Source organism: Giraffa tippelskirchi, chromosome Y (assembly GCF_054371585.1).
Source record: "Giraffa tippelskirchi isolate mGirTip1 chromosome Y, T2T-mGirTip1v1.2.pri, whole genome shotgun sequence".
In the NCBI taxonomy this organism is placed as follows: Eukaryota; Metazoa; Chordata; class Mammalia; order Artiodactyla; family Giraffidae; genus Giraffa; species Giraffa tippelskirchi.
Window position 1 is genome coordinate 10352372 of NC_137290.1, and position 19565 is coordinate 10371936.

At 39.0% G+C, this 19565-nt stretch overlaps 1 protein-coding gene across 3 annotated transcripts; it reads right to left on the reverse strand.

Annotated features, from left to right (window-relative positions):
- Positions 1–1401: 1401 nt before the first annotated feature.
- Positions 1402–19005, reverse strand: LOC145537767 (eukaryotic translation initiation factor 1A, X-chromosomal-like). Of its 3 annotated transcripts, none has more exons than XM_081568581.1 (7): positions 18766–19005; positions 16313–16396; positions 10798–10901; positions 9656–9706; positions 5503–5584; positions 4493–4592; positions 1402–1536 (listed from the first exon to the last, which is right to left on the reverse strand). In XM_081568581.1, exons 1-7 carry the CDS (start codon positions 18779–18781, stop codon positions 1512–1514), a joined length of 462 nt encoding a protein of 153 aa, XP_081424707.1. In that variant the 5' UTR covers positions 18782–19005; the 3' UTR covers positions 1402–1511. The 3 variants fall into 3 exon arrangements, with proteins under 3 accessions (XP_081424707.1, XP_081424708.1, XP_081424709.1); XM_081568582.1 differs by having other exon boundaries at positions 1402–2957; XM_081568583.1 differs by lacking the exons at positions 1402–1536; positions 9656–9706 and having other exon boundaries at positions 3583–4589.
- Between the last annotated feature and the right edge of the window lie 560 nt (positions 19006–19565).

A 19565-nucleotide genomic window follows, 5' to 3' on the forward strand; every position in this document is an offset into this window, starting at 1 on the left:
GATACAATGGAGAAAAGACAATCTCTTTAACAAGTGAGCTGGGAAAACTGGTCAGCCACTTGTAAAAGAATGAAACTAGAACACTTTCTAACACCATACACAAAAATAAACTCAAAGTGGATTAAAGATCTAAACATAAGACCAGAAACTTAAAACTCCTAGAAGAAAATATAGGCAAACCACTCTCCCACATAAAACACAGTAGGATCCTCTATGACCCACCTCCCAGAATATTGGAAATACAATCAAAAATAAGTGGGGCCTAATTAAAATTAAAAGCTTTTGCACCACAAAGGAAACTATAAGCAAGGTGAAAAGACAGCCTTCAGAATGGGAGAAAAGAATAGCAAACGAAGCAACGGACACACAATTAATCTCAAAAATATCCAAGCAATTCCTGCAGCTCAATTCCAGAAAAATAAATGACCCAGTCAAAAAGTGAGCCAAAGAACTAAACAGACATTTCTCCAAAGAAGACATACAGATGGCTAACAAACACATGGAAAGATGCTCAACGTCACTCAGTATCAGAGAAATGCAAATCAAAACCACAATGAGGTACCACTTCACACCCATCAGAATGGCTGCTCTCCAAAGTCTACAAGCAATAAATGCTAGAGAGGGTGTGGAGAAAAGGGAACCCTCTTACACTGTTGGTGGGAATGCAAACTAGTACATCCACTATGGAGAACAGTGTGGAGATTCTTCAAAACACTGGAAATAGAACTGCCATATGACCCAGCAAGCCCACTGCTGGGCATACACAGAATTGAAAGAGACACGTCTACCCCAATGTTCATCGGAGCACTGTTTATAATAGTCAGGACATGGAAGCAACCTAGATGCCCCTGAGCAGACGAATGGATAAGGAAGCTCTAGTACGTATACAGAATGGAATATTACTCAGCCATTAAAAAGAATACATCCGAATCAGTTCTAATGAGGTGGATGAAACTGGAGCCTATTATACAGAATGAAGTAAGCCAGAAAGAAAAACACCAATACAGTATACTAACACATATATATGGAATTTAGTAAATCGGTAAAGATAACCCTGTATGAGAGACAGTAAAAGAGAAACAGATGTATAGACCAGTGTTATGGACTCTATGGGAGAGGGCGAGGGTGGGATGATATGGGAGAATGACACTGAAGCATGTAAATTATCATATGTGAAACGAATCACCAGTCCAGGTTCGATGCATGATACAGGGTGCTCGGGACTGGTGCACCAGGATGACCCGGAGGGATGGGGTGGGGACGGAGGTCAGAGGGGGGTCCTGGAAGGAAAACACATGTACACCCACGGTGGATTCAAGTCAATGTATGGAAAACAAATACAATATTGTAAAGTTAAATAATAAAGAAACTAATTTAATAAAAAATAAAGAAATAAAACAATGAAAATAAACCATAGTTTATTTAAGGCACAGTGTGCTTTAAACTACACTCATACTGAATTTTATTCTTCTCGGCAGGTGATGACCAAAATTCAAACTGTAGCATGTTCCTCAGACTTCTGAATTCAATTCAGATCTGTAAGTGAAAAGAACATCAGATCTACAGAAAAAATAATTCTTGTAATAATGCTTAAAGGATCTTCTTACACTACTTAGAAAATTATTCCTTTTGAACTAAAGTTAAGAACAACAACCAGATTGTTTTCTCAATTCCTATGTGTTTTCAGTGAATCTCTATGATCTCAATGAGAACATCATGTTACGCAAGCTATTATTTTTTCAATGTTTTAAATTAACTCACTCATCTTAATGGCAGGTTAGAATCTTTTCGTCTCCCAAAGAGAGAAGGATGGTACTAAATCCAATGCTTGTGACTCAATCTGATCACAGGCGTGACACTCTAGTAATCACCAGGATATCTGACTGTGGCAAGAACTGCGATTCTGACATAAAACACATAAACCTAAACAAAATTTCCAATATAAGACAAACTCTTTCACTTACGGTTGCCTTTAGTCTTTTCCCCAACTGACCTGCTTAGTCACAGCTCCAGAAACCTGTTCTCTTTTCCTTCTAAGGAAAAGCTTAACTCTGTGTGGCTTGGTATTCAAGTCTTCCCTTTGGTTAGCTCCCTTGCCTTCAACCCCAGCTCAGCCGTGACAACCTTCCGGTCTCGAATAACATACTACATAACTGGTTCATTTTACATTCTTACCACAGAAAATAACTGTCAACTGTACCTCCTCAGTATTAATTTAGCCACAAGGAATCTCTGGCTGAGAGAGAGATTGCAAAACTGAGCAAAACATTAGAGAGAGGACAGCATTTCTAAGAAATCTGTGGTCAGCATTACAAACCATCTAGATACTACAAAGATATCATTAAAAAGACATCTACTTAAAAGACATTTCATTACTGGATTCTTTCTTAGTATATAATTGTGTTTTACTTTCTGATTTACACTGAGTCATAAAACCCGGGGTCCACTTTTTCAAATAAAACTGCCTTTTCATTTTTAACCACGGTTTAACTGAAATCTTTAAGATGTTCATTTTAGCATTTACAAAATTCATAACTCCAAATACATAAAAGATGATGACAGAGGCATCATAAATATATAAAATAAAAACTGATGTAAAATTTTCGAGCCTCTGATAAGTGGTAGCAAAACTGGAAGAGAAAATTTTTAAAAATATTTAATGATATTGCAACAATATTTTTCTACTCCTTTTTAATTTCCTGTTTCTGGTGTGCTTTAAAAGCATGCAACATCAGTAGAGTATCGGGCTTCCCTGGTGGCTCAGAGGGTAAAAGGTCTTCCTGGGTTGGGAAGATCCCCTGGAGAAGGAAATAGCAATCCACTCCACTGTTTTTGCCTGGAGAACCCCCACAGACAGAGGAGCCTGGTAGGCTACAGTCCACGGGGTCAGAACGAGTCAGACATGATTGAGTGACTTCACCTTCGCTTCAATGGAGTATTGTCATATGTTTAAAGATCTATAAAAATAGGGTAAAAGAAAGAAATAAATTCTCCACTATTGGTACATAACCAGCTGTTCTAATTCACGGTGTGAATAATCTTAAGCAGTTTGGGTGTTAAATGTTATTTGTGGCCATGTCGCACAGGATGCAGATCATCCTTTTCAGACCAGGAATTGAACTCGTGACCCCTACAGTGGACGCTGAGAATCTTAAAATACTAGCACACCAGGGTAGTGCCTTGGTTTCATTTCCTAAATGATTTGGAAATCCATCAAAGTATAATACGGACTGGGATGAACAGGATAGATGTGAGAGACTGAGTATAAAATTGTAAACTGTGTAATCTTGGTGAATATGTGATTGCTCACTTCCACTTAAAATTCAATTTCTCTGAGTGTCTGAAAATGCTCTTAATAAGGATGTTGGTGACTGAAAGATCTTGAAATCTGTGTTCTAAGTCATTGATTCAATTTAGACTTCCTAAAATCTGCTCCTGGAATTCTAAACTTCTACCTTAGTATTCAATCAAACACTCATTTTTGATTTTGCATTTCTGTCTTCTACAGTACATTTTTACTACAGAAGTACCGAAAGAAGAAGATGAAGAAGTCTAACACGCCTTACAAGAGTATAAGCCATATTGTCATTCCAGTTACTTGATATGCCTGTCTAAAAAGTCAAGAGATACAAATCAATAAAATTTGTACTTAAAAACATTCATAGCAGCATTGAAGATTGTAAATTATCATATATGAAACGAATCACCAGTCCAGGTTCGATGCATGATATGGGGTGCTCAGGGCTGGTGCACTGGGATGACCTGGAGGGATGGGATGGGGAGGGAGCGTGGGAGGGGGTGTCTGGAAGGGGAACACATGTACACCCTTGGTGGATTCATGTCAATGTATGGCAAAACAAATACAATATTGTAAAGTTTAAAAATAGATAAATAAACTAATTTAAAAAAAAAGAACCGTGAGGCATTTAAAAGTCTTATCATCACTATTTCCTAACCAAGATTAACAACCATTTCCCACAAACTTCAAACCAAAAGTTTTTTCTAGAGTGATACAGGACAATTAATGTAACCTCTAAATACATGGGCAACAAAACAGGCCTTCATTTTAAGAATGCTTTGGAGTACACTGAAATTCCAATGCTTCTGCAAGGTGGCTGCAACATGCTTTACTTCTTTTAACGTACCAGCCTTGGGAGATGATACATTTTAAACCTGTCTGCTAAACTTCTTACTACTATCACTGTAGACCCCCTTACCTAATAAAGACAAGGAGTGCCCACTGTCAGACCCAGTTGACATAAATCAAACAAACAAGGAGATCCCAAGAATTATAAAGTTTTTGAAAAATTAAAAAGGTTGCCATGCTGTCTTATGAATATTAATGGCTATTCAAATTCACGGATACATGAGCCTCAATATATATTCAATTCAAGTGTTCCTCCTTCTGAGCCCAAAGATGGTGAAAGGTCTGACTACTTTCATGTACCAAACAATAAAAAGCACACACACACATGGTTCAGCCTGGACTTACACCTCAATGTCTTCAACCTCATCTGCAGGGTCCTTAAACTGGATTTCATCATCATCTTCAGGATCAAAGGAATTTGTTTCATCTGTTTCACTAAGTTCTGCTAAAAACACAGTAAGAGCATACTCTTAAAAATATAAAATCAAGATGTTACTAGATTAGTTGCCTACTTAAAGAAATAATACTGGATTAATACTAAAACACTGAACTGTACAAGAAACTGCTTGTAATCAATCATCGATTCAACAGTTCCATTCCAAGAAAAATCTGCCTAACTGCAAACATATCACAGAGAACAAACTCAGAATGAAACAACTAAAAGAAGTTCACTGCCAAGTAAATGTTGATCTGATTCCCAATTATCTTAGTCTTTTTTAAATGGCCTATATGTCATCAGAATTTTCATTCTTACTAAAAAACGCATACCTTTATAATAAAATGCACTGTAACTGAATAAATAAAGTTGCTATCATGTTCACAATGTGAGTTTAGTACACTTCCTCTTTTTTGTTACTAGAAACTTATTTTAATCTTTCCAAGCTCACTAGAGGAAGAATAGAATACTTTTGTCTTTAAGAAACAAAAGGGATATCTTTTAAGAACACTCTCCACAAAATGCCACAACAGTACTTTATGTACTAAGAAAACCTGAATACTCCTCCATAAAGATCAATACCAGTACCATAACTGTTGTCCTCGATTAGCTGAAACCAGGTATAATCTCTTAAGAATTGTTTAAAAGAGGCATTCCTTGAACAATTGTTACGTATCAGGCTACAGTCTGTAAACTTTTTAATTCCCCACCAAAACAGCATATATTAGGAAGAGAATCCATTACTAAGTTGTTAATACACTGAAGTATTTCATACATTCTTAAAGCGAATTGAAGTATATATGCAAAAATACATAAAAGAGAGAGAAAGAACAAGAGCAGAAACAACTGCTTCACCTAAACACTAATTAGCAAATACTATAAGAAGACAGGGAAATGTAATAACTTTGACATTAACTACCATATTCTGGAAGCTCTCCATAAGCCTTCAGACTTCTAGCTTCATCTGCATTGTACTTTAAAATTACATCAGCTTTGTTATCCTTGGAGAAAAACAAGGAAGGATGAAAAGTGGTTATACAAAGAATCATCAGTTGTCTCCTAAATTACTTTCAAATTAAACACAATTATGTAAAACCTCACTATTCTCTCACCTTCCTTCTATGAGCGGCACACACACACACACACACACACACACACACACACACACACAAATTCACACGACAAAGTTTGCATGCATGACCAAATGAAGTATAGACAAGGAAAATGATGCATACAATGCATTGAATCAAAGAAAGAAAAGGAAAGGGGTGTGTGTGTGTGTGGTGGTTTTGAAATGTGGTCCTTGTCCACACTCTAACACTGTAGTTCAAACTGAAAGTGGTATTTTACCCAAAAGAAACCTTTCTACAACCCACAGTTCTTAGAGTATCTTACTGATTCGAATTGTTTGCGGTGCTTTAAAAAGATACCTATATCTTCCTAAAACCTGACAGGCCTGAAGTGAAGTCCTTGCATGTTTATAAAGCTCTTCTGGGTGTTTCTGATGCAAATATGCCTGAGAAGTACTGCCCTAAAATGTTCACTTTTCTCCATTTTAAAGAAGCTGAGACACTGACAGAACAAACAATTCTGAGCGCTTACAATTAACCTAGAAAAGACCTAAAGAAAGGCAACTGAAAATATCACAGTCATAAAACTGCAGTGTAATACACACCAACACTTCTCAAACTATAATGTGCACAAAAAACATGTAGGTATTGTGTTAAAACTCTGAGTGCAACTCAGTAGGGACAAGATTAGCAATGCTATGCTATGCTAAGTCGCTTCAGTCGTGTCCGACTCTGTGCGACCCCATAGACGGCAGCTCACCAGGCTCTGCCGTCCCTAGGATTCTCCAGGCAAGAATGCTGGAGTGGGTTGCCATTTCTTTCTCCAGTGCATAAAAGGGAAAAGTGAAAGTGAAGTCGCTCAGTCGTGTCCGACTCTTAGCGACCCCATGGACTGTAGCCTACCAGGCTCCTCTGTCCATGGGATTTTCCAGGCAAGAGTGCTGGAGTGGGGTGCCATCGCCTTTTCCCAAGATTAGCTAATAACCTGCTAATACACTTCCACAGAGTGGTGATGCTATTTTCTTTACATTATGATTTGACTAGCAAGGGTTTGTAATTATCTGCAACAGATTAAAAATCAGAAGAGCTGTTTCTGGCTATCCACTTTAAAGTTAGTATTTTAACCCCTTAATGGATTGATATAACTGTGGTTACACTGCCATTGCAACAAAGAATTAAACTGGGAACTTAGAATTCTTCAATCCATTTGCGGGGTTATATGTAGTTAAATGAAAATAAATGGACATGAAAATGATACACTTTTACAGACAGATTCTATGTTTTTAGTCATCAAGCATGAAAAATGGAAAGGTTATAAATGGATGATCTAGATCACAAAAACATACAAAGGAAAAAAATACAGTAAAGTTTCAGGATATAAAATCAACATACAAAAATCAGTTATAATAGTAATGTGTCCACATTACCCAAAGTAATGTACAGATTGCATGTAATTCCTATACAAATTTAAGTAGCAGTTTTTTTCACAGACAAAGTTATGTGGAACCTCAAAGAATCCTAACCGCCAAAGCAATCTTGAGGAAGAATAAAGCTGGAGGACACACACTTCCTGCTTTTCAAACACAACTGTCCAAACAATATGGCACTGGCATTCCACCAGTAGGCGGACTCCTAGAACAAAACTGAGCACTCAGAAACAAAATTTTTCAAAGACAGTCAACGAATACTTATGAAGGGAAGCAAGATAACTGTGTAGAAAAGACATCCTCTCTAATAACCAGGTCTAGGAAAACAATACTTAACATAAAAGTGGACCGCTATCTTACACCACAAACCACTTAAAATAACCCTGAAGAGATTTAAACCCAGGCTTGAAACCATAAAACTACCACAAGAGAACACAGTGTAAAACTACCAAATGCCGCTCTTGTTCTTTGTTTTTGGTATAGGACACCAAACCCATAAGCCACACAAGCAAAACCTAGTAAGTGGAAGTACTTCACATTAAATCACTTTTGCACAGAAATGGAAATCATCAACAACAACATAAAAAAGACAGTGTACTAGATCAGTAAAAATATTTGCAAATGATAAGACCACTAAAGGATTAACATCCAACGTAGATATATATTGCCATTTGCAAGAACAGAGATGAACCTGGAGGACAGTGTGCTAAGAGAAACAAGTCACACAGAGAAGGCAAACACTGTAGGACCTCATTTATATGTGGAATCAGGACTGAACCCAAACTCATCAAAGTTGAGGGATGCTCCTAGTCTCTCAGCTTTGAGTGACCTGGAGTTTCTGCACAAGCCCGGAATGATGACTCAGAACTATCAGTTGCCTGGATGAGTATCAAAGGTATGCCCCAGCATGCACAGAGCCTAAAAGCAGAGGCTGAGAGGACTGCTGGCTTTTAATGAAACCTCAAACATGGGCTGTGTGCAACGTTATAAACAAGCATTCAGCGGCCACATGAAGGAAAAGATACATGCCATACACAATCTGTTTCAGAAATCACTCAACAAACAATGGCAAGATAAAAGCCCTGGGGGAAGAAATCTGATCTCCCAGTTCACCACGTTATATTTGCATTTTCTAGTTTTCAACAACAACAAAAATAACAACAAACACAAGACACACAAAGAAAAAGGAAAAGGTGTTTTGTCACATACCAGAAAATTAGCAGTCAATCCAAAGCATGGCTGAGAAAGCCTAGAAGCTGCACTTAACAGAGACTTCACCTCAGGTAGTATACGTAAAAAGAAGACAAGAAACAACGTGCATAATGTTTTTAATTGTCAAGAATATTTCACTAGAGAATCAAGACATACAGATTCTTTAAGAGAAAACTAGTGCAGATGAAAAGTGAAGTAGCTGACTTCAAAATGTCTCTTTTAGTCACTAATAGAACAATCACACCAAAAAATTGACAAGGAAACAGAAGACTGAAACTTTACAAATCAGAACGTCTTAAGTATTTACAGAAAACATGACCTGATAATCGAATAGAGAGCGACTGAGCAGTTGTTTCACTCAAAATCTAATTTAGCCCAAGGGATGGGTTTGACACAGAAATCAAAAGAATTTCTGTCTCACAAGTTATAGTCCAAACATTAAGGTCGTAGGGGGCAACTACCAAGTAGTTTTCTAAGTATTCATCTCAGATTTATAACATAGACGCTAAACAACCTAGTCTATGTCTTACCTTTCTCCTATAAGCCTCAAACACCCTTTTTGGAGATTACAGGTTTTGCCTGAATTGATTGCATCATCTACAGCAGTGGTTTTTCAAACTTGGATCTGAGACCTTGAAATTTAAAAATTGGAACTGACAACCCAATATAAAATTACTAAATTTTTCTTTTGATGAGTGAGAATACTAACGAAAATCACTGTCATATGCTACTGTTCTTATTTCAGCAAAGGTCATTTTACCAAAATATTTAAAAGGCAAAACGGGGGGGAGTCTTCTGGTGGTCCCATGATTAGGACTCAGGACTTTCTCAGCAGTATTCTGCATTCAACCCCTGACTGGGGATCTAAGATCCTACAAGCTGCAGTGTTGTCAAAATTTACAGAAAAGAAAAATGGAAGGAAAATGAATAATCTAGTTCTGTGAAATATATGTCACAAAATAGAAAGATATCTTCTCATTTTACTACAAAACACTGAAAACGTCAGCCTGCGGCAAAATTCCAGAAAACCTAGCACACAGCCTTGAATACATGTGTGCTTTAAAGGAGGACAGAGTGATGAGTTGCAGTATTTATCCAAAATTATAAGAAAATACTTATTGCATAGCATATTTACAATAAAAAAAGAAACAACAAGTTTTCCCACAAAACCATCAGTCATATGCCGTCAGTCAGCCAGAATTCTATCATCTTATACCTCATGGATCATAACAAATTTTATTGCCAGAAGGATGAGAATCATAACTGGCTGGAACAGATCAAATGCATTTTATTGCATCATCTAAATACTGATGTTAATGATTTCTAAATTCAAGAACATTATAAATTTAGGTGTAATTGTTACCTGATAGTCTCGAAGACCAACCAATATAATATCTGAAGTATTTATCCAAACCTATAAAAGAAAACTCGCAGTATATTATACTTAAAATGCAAACAAAAAATAGTGTGTGATGTTAAGCCATACTTAACATAATACAAAAGATACAATTCACTCAGTGTGTGAAAAGGACCTACGAAAAATTAGGGCAAAACGACAGATGAGTGTGTGTGTGCGTGTGTGTGTGTGTGTTTGTGGTGTGTGTGTGTCATGTGTACACGTGCATGTATGTGTGTGTGATCTGTGTGTGTGCTCATGCCTATGAGACAAAGTCTAGTTACAGAGAGTTACCATCTATTAAGTAAAAACTAAAGATAGGCAGTTCAGTTTGGATCAAGATTTCTAATTTAGGATATTAAAATAGATAATAATTTTACTTCAAATAAGTAAGTTTACAAAAGCATAGTTCTTTGCCACGTGAATTACTTTTATTCACAAATCACTTTGGACATCTTTAGTTATTTTAAACAAATGAAAATAACTCATCGACCCAAACATAGCCATCTAGTTACCATCGGACATCAATTTAGGCCCCCAAACCACTAACTGGAAAAGAATGACTCAAGAGAACAAAACTGTTTTTTAATCCAAAAAATTAGGGTTGAAGGAACTTTTAAACAATATGATCAATCAGTGTGCCAAAATTATTAAATAAGATGGTCCCATTTCAAATGTTCCTAACACCACGTACAGCTGTTCCCACAAAGCAAAGTCTTACCCGGAACCATACACTGGATTTAATTAGCAATTAGACTCCTTTTGTCTTAAAAATAATTTTCAGGTGTTTTATTTTTCTTTCTTTCTCTCATGGGTTAATATTTTTGTTAAGAGTCTAGGTCATTTGTTTCATACACGGAATGTGTCTGTTTCTTCAAGAGCAAACATTTCTGGCCGAAATCCAGCCTAGGTGTCACAAATCATTCTTTCTAAATCTAAATCCTCTGATGAAAGTTATCGAGGATTTTCTAATTTTATGTGTTTCTATTGTCATATAACTCACTATTTTTGAAGTCTTGAAGAATTCACCAAAGTCAGTCACTTGGAAGCACAGCTAAATTTTTTAAAGGTAAGTTTTGTATTAAAGGAAAATATATCTCCACACTCACCCTTTTTCTCAAGCTGCCTCGGATATGACATATCCTTGTCATACCATCAAAACACATTGCTTCCAATCGTGCATTTCCCAACATTTTGGTTACCTGGGCATATTCTTAGGAAGGGGCAAAAAAGAAAAAAAAACAAAACAAAAGAGAACTGTAAAATACTGTTCAATTTTTTAAAAAAATGTAACACTTGTTGTTAGGTTGGTAACTTCACTTTTATTGCCAAATTTAGACCACACCAACCATGATTTAAAAAAGAACAAAATGTTCAAATATTATAACAAAGGAGAGCTGTCTCAAGGTGACCTATATTAATTTTATCCACAAAAATGAGAGAACTCTTAATCTGCCAAACAATGTCTATAGTCTCTTCCAGCTACACTTAATGCATTTACCCTCATGTTTTCAGAGCAAGGAAAAGTCGACAAAAGTGAAGCAGTTAATCCAAAATTAGAAATGTTAGTAACACAAAAAGCTACCTGCTACTTTGAATATTTAAGTCATCTACTAATTTGAGAAAATCAGTTCAGTCGTGCTCTTCATGACTGCATGCTCTACCTTTGGACATCAAAGCGGCTCATTTCAGACTGCACCCTAAAGGCTGACTTAGCAACCTCTCAGGCTGAGTATTCGCCAAACCTCGACTCTCCTTTCCCTCATTAACTCTACCGATAATCAACAGCAGGTTGATCATTAACAAACTTTTGCTTGAGAACACGTTGATGCTTATTCTCAAGTTCTTAAAATGGTATCTTAAGGTAAAGTGTCAAATGTTTAAATACAATTATATCTAAGAATAGTAGAGGCCACCTGATTCTACTGTCATTTGAAAACAATGACAAAATCATTAGCTAGTATGGGATGATGTCTTCTTGATTTAAAAGACAAAAGCAGGCATCAGAATAAAGAGAAAGAAACAGGTAGTTAATATAAAGCGTGTACATTACTAAATTTTTTACTAAGGACTAACATCAAAGTGACAGCCACTGCAGCCACGAAATTCAAAGGCACCTGCTCCTTGATCATTCAGGCATGACATAAATCAAATCCCTGATGATTTTACAGTGGAAGTGAGAAATAGATTTAAGTGACTAGATCTGATAGGCAGAGTGCCTGATGAACTATGGGTGGAGGTTCGTGACACTGTACAGCAGACAGGGATCAAGATCATCCCAAAGAAAAAGAAATGCAAAAAAGCAAAATGGCTGTCTGAGGAGGCCTTACAAATAGCTGTGAAAAGAAGAGAAGTGAAAAGCAAAGGAGAAAAGGAAACATATACCCATTTGAATGCAGGGTTCCAAAGAATAGCAAGGAGAGATAAGAAAGCCTTCCTTAGTGATCAGTGCAAAGAAAGAGAGGAAAATTATAGAAAGGGAAAGACTAGAATTTCTTCAAGAAAATTAGAGATAGCAAGGGAACATTGCATGCAAAAATGGGCTCAAGAAAGGGCAGAAATTGCATGGCCCTAACAGAAGCAGAAGATATTACGAAGAGGTGGCCAGAACACACAGAAGAACTGTACAAAAAAGATCTTCACGATCCAGATAATCACTATGCAGTGATTAATCACATAGAGCCAGACATCCTGGAATGTGAAGTCAAGTGGGCCTTAGGAAGCATCACTACAAACAAAGCCGGTGGAGGTGATGAATTTCAGCTGAAAAATTTCAGATCTTCAAAGATGATGCTGTGAAAGTGCTGCACTCAATATGCAGAAAATTGGAGAACTAAGCAGTGGCCACGGGACTGGAAAAGGTCAGTTTCATTCCAATCCCAAAGAAAGGCAATGCCAAAGAATGCTCAAACTACTGCACAATTGCACCCCTCTCACACGCTAGCAAAGTAATGCTCAAATTCTGCAAGCCAAGCTTCAGCAATACATGAACCATGACCTTCCAGATGTTCAAGCTGGTTTTAGAAAAGGCAGAAGAACCAGAGATCAAATTTCCAACATCCACTGGATCACGGAAAAAGGAAGAGATTTCCAGAAAAACATTTATTTATGCTTTATTGACTATGCCAGAGCCTTTGACGGTGTGGATCACAATAAAGTGTGGACAATTCTGAAAGAGATGGGAATACCAGACCACCTGACCCGCCTCTTGAGAAATCTGTATGCAGGTCAGGAAGCAACTACATCTGGAACAGTTATAACTAGACACGGGACAAGAGACTGGTTCCAAATAGGAAAGAAGCACATCAAGGGTGTATATTGTTACCCTGCTTATTTAACTTCTAGGCAGAGTACATCATGACAAACGCCAGGCTGGAGGAAGCACAAGCTGGAATCAAGATTGCCGGGAGAAATATCAAGATCCTCAGATAGACAGATGACACCAACCTTGGTGAAAGATCATCTTGATGAAAATGAAAGAGGAGAATGAAAAAGTTGGTTTAAGCTCCACATTCAGTAAATCAAGATCCTGGTATGCAGTCCCATCAGTTCATGGGAAATAGATGGGGAAACAGAGGCTAACTTTATTCTGGGGGGCTTCAAAATCACTGCAGATGGTGACTGCAGCCATGGAATTAAAAGATACTTACTAGTTGGATGGAAAGTTATGATGAACCTAGACAGCATATTAAAAAGCAGAGCCATTACTTTGCCAACAAAGGTTCATCTTGTCAAGGCTATGGTTTTTCCAGTAGTCATGTATGGATGTGAGAGTTGGACTATAAAGAAAGCTGAGTGCCGAAGAATTGATGCTTTTGAACTGTGCTGTTGGAGAAGAGTCTTGAGAGTCCCTTGGACTGCAAGGAGATCCAACCAGTCCATGTGAAAGGAGATCAATCCTGGGTGTTCATTGGAAGGACTGATGTTGAAGCTGAAACTCCAGTACTTTGGTCACCTGATGAGAAGAGCTGACTCACTGGAAAAGATCCTGATGCTGGAAATGATTGAGGGCAGGAAGAGAAGGGAATTACAGAGGATGAGATGGTTGGATGGCATCACCACCTCAATGGACACCAGTTTGGTGGAACTCCAAGAGTTGGTGATAGACAGGGAGGTCTGGCGCACTGCAGTCCATGGGGTTGCAAAGAGCCAGGCACGACTGAGTGACTGAACTGAACTGAACCGCTCCTTGGAAGAAAAGCTATGACAACTCTAGACAACACGTTAAATGGCAGAGATATCACTTTGCTGACAAAGGTCTGTATAGTCAAAGCTCTAGTTTTTCCAGTAGTCACATAGGGATGTCACAGTTGGGACCGTAAAGAAGGCTAAACGCTGAAGAGTTGAAGATTTTCAACTATAGTGCTGGAGAAGATTCTTGAGTGTCCCCTGGACAGAAAGAGACCAACCAATCAGTCAATCCCAAAGGAGATCACGCTGAATATTCACTGCAAGGACTGCTGCCAAAGCCCCAATAGTTTGGCCTCCTGATGCAAAGAGTCGATAGCAAGGAGAAGTCCCTAATGCTGGGAAAGCAGGAGGGCAAGAGAAGAGGACAACGGAAGATGAGATGGTTGGATGGTATCACAGGATTCAAGAGACATGAGTCTGAGCAAATGCAAGGAGATAGTGAAAGGCAGGGGATCCTGGTGTACCGCAGTTCACGGGCTCCCACAGAGTCATAGACATGGCTTAGCGACTGAATAACAACACCTCCACCAAAGAGATCCTAATCTGTAATTATCCTGAAGGGTAAATGGGATTCACATGATGGAGAGTCCCTTGGTTCACAGGCCGTGAACCCAGCTTATTGTTCAGGACTGCTACACAGGAGAAAATAACAAAGAAAAGAAAATTGTAATTTAAAACCTGGGCCTGAAAACAAATTTCTAATGTAAGGAAAAAATACGAAGGTCAAAGACCAGATTATCTTTAGCCACACACCATGTTTCAAATAATTAATAAAAATATTTGTGTTTGTGCCTGAGTGTGTGTGTGTGTGTGTTTAGTGACTTCCACTATGAAGGAATAATTACGTGGCTTTTTATGAAGTGCTGGAAATTACTGAAACAAATGGACACATGTGAATGGCAGTTACACACCAGCTCAACAACAGAGAATAGCATTTTCATTAAGAGAAAAGTTTACATGTGAACTGAACAATATATGTTAACTTCAATTCATTTCAACACCCACATATGGCTACTGGGTATTCCAAAACACAAGTTTGCCCAGTGGTCAGCCATGAAGAATCCACCTGCAAATGCAAGAGACAAAGGAGACACGCACTAGACTTCTGGGCAAGGATGATCCCGTAGAGAAGCAAATGACAACACACTACAGTATTCTTGCCTGGAGAATTCCATGGACACAGGAACCAGGTGGGCTACAGTCCATGAGATCGCAAAAGAGTCAGACATGACTAAGCGCAAGCAACGGGGCTAGAAAAAAGTACTTACTAGGTGACAATACAATGGTAAGGTTAAATTTCTCGTGACCATGCTACTGGAGTTACATAAGAGAAAGCCTTCACTCTTAAGAGATGAGATATTTAGGGCTAAAGACCGTAACTGTATGTAACTAGATCTGCCTATAAGAAAGATTAAAATATTAGGAAGAAAATGTTCATGTACAGAAAGAAAGTACAAGAAGAAAACATTAAATATTAGTGAGTCTAAGTTAAAAAAAAATGGGAGTTGTATTCATATTTCAACTCCTCCGTGGGCTTAGCTATCCATTAAAGGGAAAAAAGTAAGTGCTTCAGTCAATTATTCTACTCTTCTTTTAGCCTGCACTTACTTAAATAAGAGACAGTCAATTATTCAGTTACTTTATTAAATACACTAAGGACATTGGAGTACTGAGGGTCTGAGGTCTTGGCATGGATTTCTCAGAGTCTACTGAAAAATATTACAATAGTAGGGAATTTTCGATGTTGGCAGCCAGGCTTACTCTGCTCTAAACCCTACAATTCAGTTGCACTCATGCCATGCTTTGTCACAGAATAAAAACTGGACACTTTCTTTACAGAAATGCCACATTAAATCTGCATGAGAAACAGTGTAAATTGAATTACTTAAAACAAATTATGGAGCAACGTAGGGCACAGTAAATGGGGAAAAGCTAGAGATACGAGGGGCTTCTGTGGTGGCTCAGTGGTAGGGAATCCACTGCCAATTGATCCCTGGTCCAGGATGAACCCACATGCCTCCAAACGACTGAGCCCCTGTCCCACAGCTATTGAGCTTGTGCTCTCAATAGCTGTGCTCTCAATAGTTGCAGCCTGGCAGCTGCAGTTGCTGAGCCCATGTACTGCAGCTACTGAAGCCTGGTCTCCCTAGAGCCTCTGCTCCACAAGTGGAGAGAACACCCCAACGAGAAGCCCATGCACTGCAACTACAGAGCAGCCCCCACTCCCCACAACTAGAGAAAAGCACATGTGCAGTAATGAAGGCCCAGCACAGCCAAACAAACAAACAAAGAAACACATAAGCAAATGAAATCATTTAGATTAAAAAAAAAAGGAGATATGAGACAACTCCTTGGGATTATGACTAAGGTATGTTTCAGGGTAAACTCAAATTCAATTGCTAGAAAAGGTATAAATAACTAAAGAAGTCTTACCTTGTCTGTCTTCCTTAAAGACTAAGTCTCGTTTTTCATATTCATTCTCCTTCTTACCCTTGCCTCTGTTTCTGCCTCCTTTACCTAAATGATTAAAGAGTGAATAAAAATTGACATCTAAGCATCTGTATAATAGTTTACAAACTCAACTGTTGCACAAGCTAACGTAAGATTTTAAACTTTATAAAAACACAGGGAAACAAACAAATTACCATTTAAATTAAGAGACCTAAAAAGAGATTTACAATTTAACGTTATTTGCTTTCTGATTAGCCGCATGTTACAAATTGTCAGTGGCTTTCATCCAAATCCCTTACCCAATAAGTATATTATCAACCACATAACCCATTACCAGAGACAGCCATTAGCATTTTGTTATTGTCCATGCTTTCCGATTAAACCTGGATTCTATACATTTTCTTCCACAATTTATTTTCAAATTAATAAACCAAGACTAGTCCATATATTTGTAAAGGGCTGAAAACTGAAAAATCATATGTAGAAATGTCTTCAGTTTGGCATGAGAGGTAGCAGCTAGTATAAAAGTTCCACAGAAGGAAGAGCAGAGTTACCCAAGGCTGGAGTGAAGCCTAGGAAGATAACATTAACAAAAATGTACTGAACATCTACTAAGCACCAAGCTGTAGCAATTCAGCATTCATAAAGTCCTGTTCTCTTTAGAATACACTACCAAATGTGGGCATAGGAAACGTCATTCCTAGAAACAGAAGACGAAACAAGGAATGCATGGCAATGTACAGTTATTTGTAAGCTAAACGTGAATTAAATAGACTAGAAAAAACAAGTAGAAGTGGTTTGTAATTTACCTAACACATTATGAAAAAGACATTCCTAGAGTTTCACTGACTAGTAGCAGCAAAACATTTGCTTGCTAGAGAAAGGCTGGGCCAGTTGGTCTGGGGAATCTAGAGAGCACTGAACTCAAAGGTAAAGAAATGTAACCGAATATGGCAAACGTTAAGTAAGGCTTGAGAGCTAAAATGAAGTGCCAGGAATGAACAATGAAGAGATTTGTTGTGCAATGTGAAATGTGGTGCTATTCTGAAGGAGGTATTCTCACTCCTTGCAGTTACAGTTTTCTGGGAGGCATTACAGGCCATTAAACATGACACAAGAAGAATTGAGGTCTGTAAAAAGGAGAATTCAAGGAATGACTGTCCCAGTGGTCTGCTTCAGTTAGCTTACAAGTACGATGTTGGAAGTTACAAGTAGAGTTATTGTCAAATCTGATTATTTGTGAACTGTCTGCCTCAGAATAAAGATAAGTAGAAATACATAGTGCCAGCATCTATCTTATGAGAAAAGAAGGCAGAACACGTTGGTATATGCTTGCCTTCTAAAGAAGGTTAAGGTTTGTGACAGGTAGAGGAAAGTAAGGAGAAGGCAATGGCACCCCACTCCAGTACTCTTGCCTGGAAAAGTCCATGGACGGAGGAGCCTGGTAGGCTACAGTCCAGGGGGTCGCTAAGAGTTCGACACAACTGAGCGACTTCACTTTCCCTTTTCCCTTTTCATGCACTGGAGAAGGAAATGGCAACCCACTCCAGTATTCTTGCCTGGAGAATACCAGGGATGGTGGAGCCTGGTGGACTGCCGTCTATGGGGTCGCACAGAGTCGGACACGACTGGAGTGACTTAGCAGCAGCAGCAGCAGCAGCAGCAGCAGCAGCAGAAGAAGAAGAAGAAGAAAGTAAACTGGCAGACATGAACCTAAACATGCAACGGTGTTTTACCTTCGTGTTTGCAAAGAAGCAGTATTTTCAGCAGTAGTCAACTGTCCACAAAGTAAAGTATGGAGAAATATTTAATGGTCCCAAAAGAAAGAATCAGTGTGTCGTAAACAACAGCTAAGGGAGAGTCCCGGGAAAGGATGAAGGCCACAGAGGCGAAGCCTTGGCTGCCCAAAAGTAGCCTTCTCCTCAGTTTACTAATGCGCTGGCAGTTAACCTGGCAGGTTCAGTTCAGTTCAGTCACTCAGTCCTGTCAGATTCTTTGCGACCTCATGAACCGCAGAACTCCAGGCCTCCCTGTCCATCACCAACTCCCAGAGTATACCCAAACCCATGTCCATCGAGTCGGTGATGCCATCCAACCATCTCATCCTCTGTCGTCCCCTTCTCCTCCTGCCCCCAATCCTTCCCAGCATTAGGGTCTTTTCCAATGAGTCAACTCTTCGCATGAGGCGGCCAAAGTATTCAGCTTCAACCTGGCATGAATGGAAAACTAATCTATTTCACCCTCCGTGTAAAACTGACAAACACAGAGAGAAAATGATACCGCTATGCGAACAGAGCGGGAGGAGGCAGGGGCAGCTTCCTAGCTCCTATGTGGACTGTGCAGTCCTGCTCAAAGATATCAGCCAACCACAAGAAGGAGGGGCTACCACCGGTGGCGGCTGAGCAAACCGTGGTTCTGGGAAACCGAGTCATTACCTTTATTCTTGGGCATAGCTGTAACGGCAGGCTCACTGTGTTCAAGCAGCTTCCTGTGCCGCTGCCGCTGCCAAGCAATCCTCCGAGGCTGCCAAAGAACTGTTACGCACTCCGAATTGAGAACTCGGGAGAGATCGGCATGCGGCCACGCTTAGCGGCAGCAAAATGGCGACCCAGCAGGTGTCACGGGGTTTAACGTCACTCTCGTCGCCTCTGACGCCACCAGCCTATCCCCAAAACACAGTCTCTTCTGACCTATGGACCTCATGTAGTCCAAACCAACTGACTATCCTGATTGAAGGTGAAAAGAAAACTAGGAAAGTCAAACAAAGGAATAAATGTAGAAAATTATGATAGGATTAAAAAAAAATTTAGATTAAAAGTATACATGCTGCTACTGCTAAGTCACTTCAGTCGTGTCCGACTCTGTGCGACCCCATAGACGGTAGCCCACCAGGCTCCCCCGTCCCTGGGATTCTCCAGGCAAGAACACTGGAGTGGGTTGCCATTTCCTTCTCCAATGCATGGAAGTGAAAAGTGAAAGTGAAGTCGCTCAGTCATGTCGGACCCTTAGCGACCCCATGGACTGCAGCCTACCAGGCTCCTCCGTCCATGGGAGTTTCCCGGCAAGAGTACTGGAGTGGGTTGCCATTTCCTTCTCCGAAAAGTATACATACAGAGAGATAAAAAAAGGTGGATTCATGTCAATGTATGGCAAAACAAATACAATATTGTAAAGTTAAAAAATAGATAAATAAACTAATTTTAAAAAAACAGAAAAAAGGGAATAAAAAGGAAAC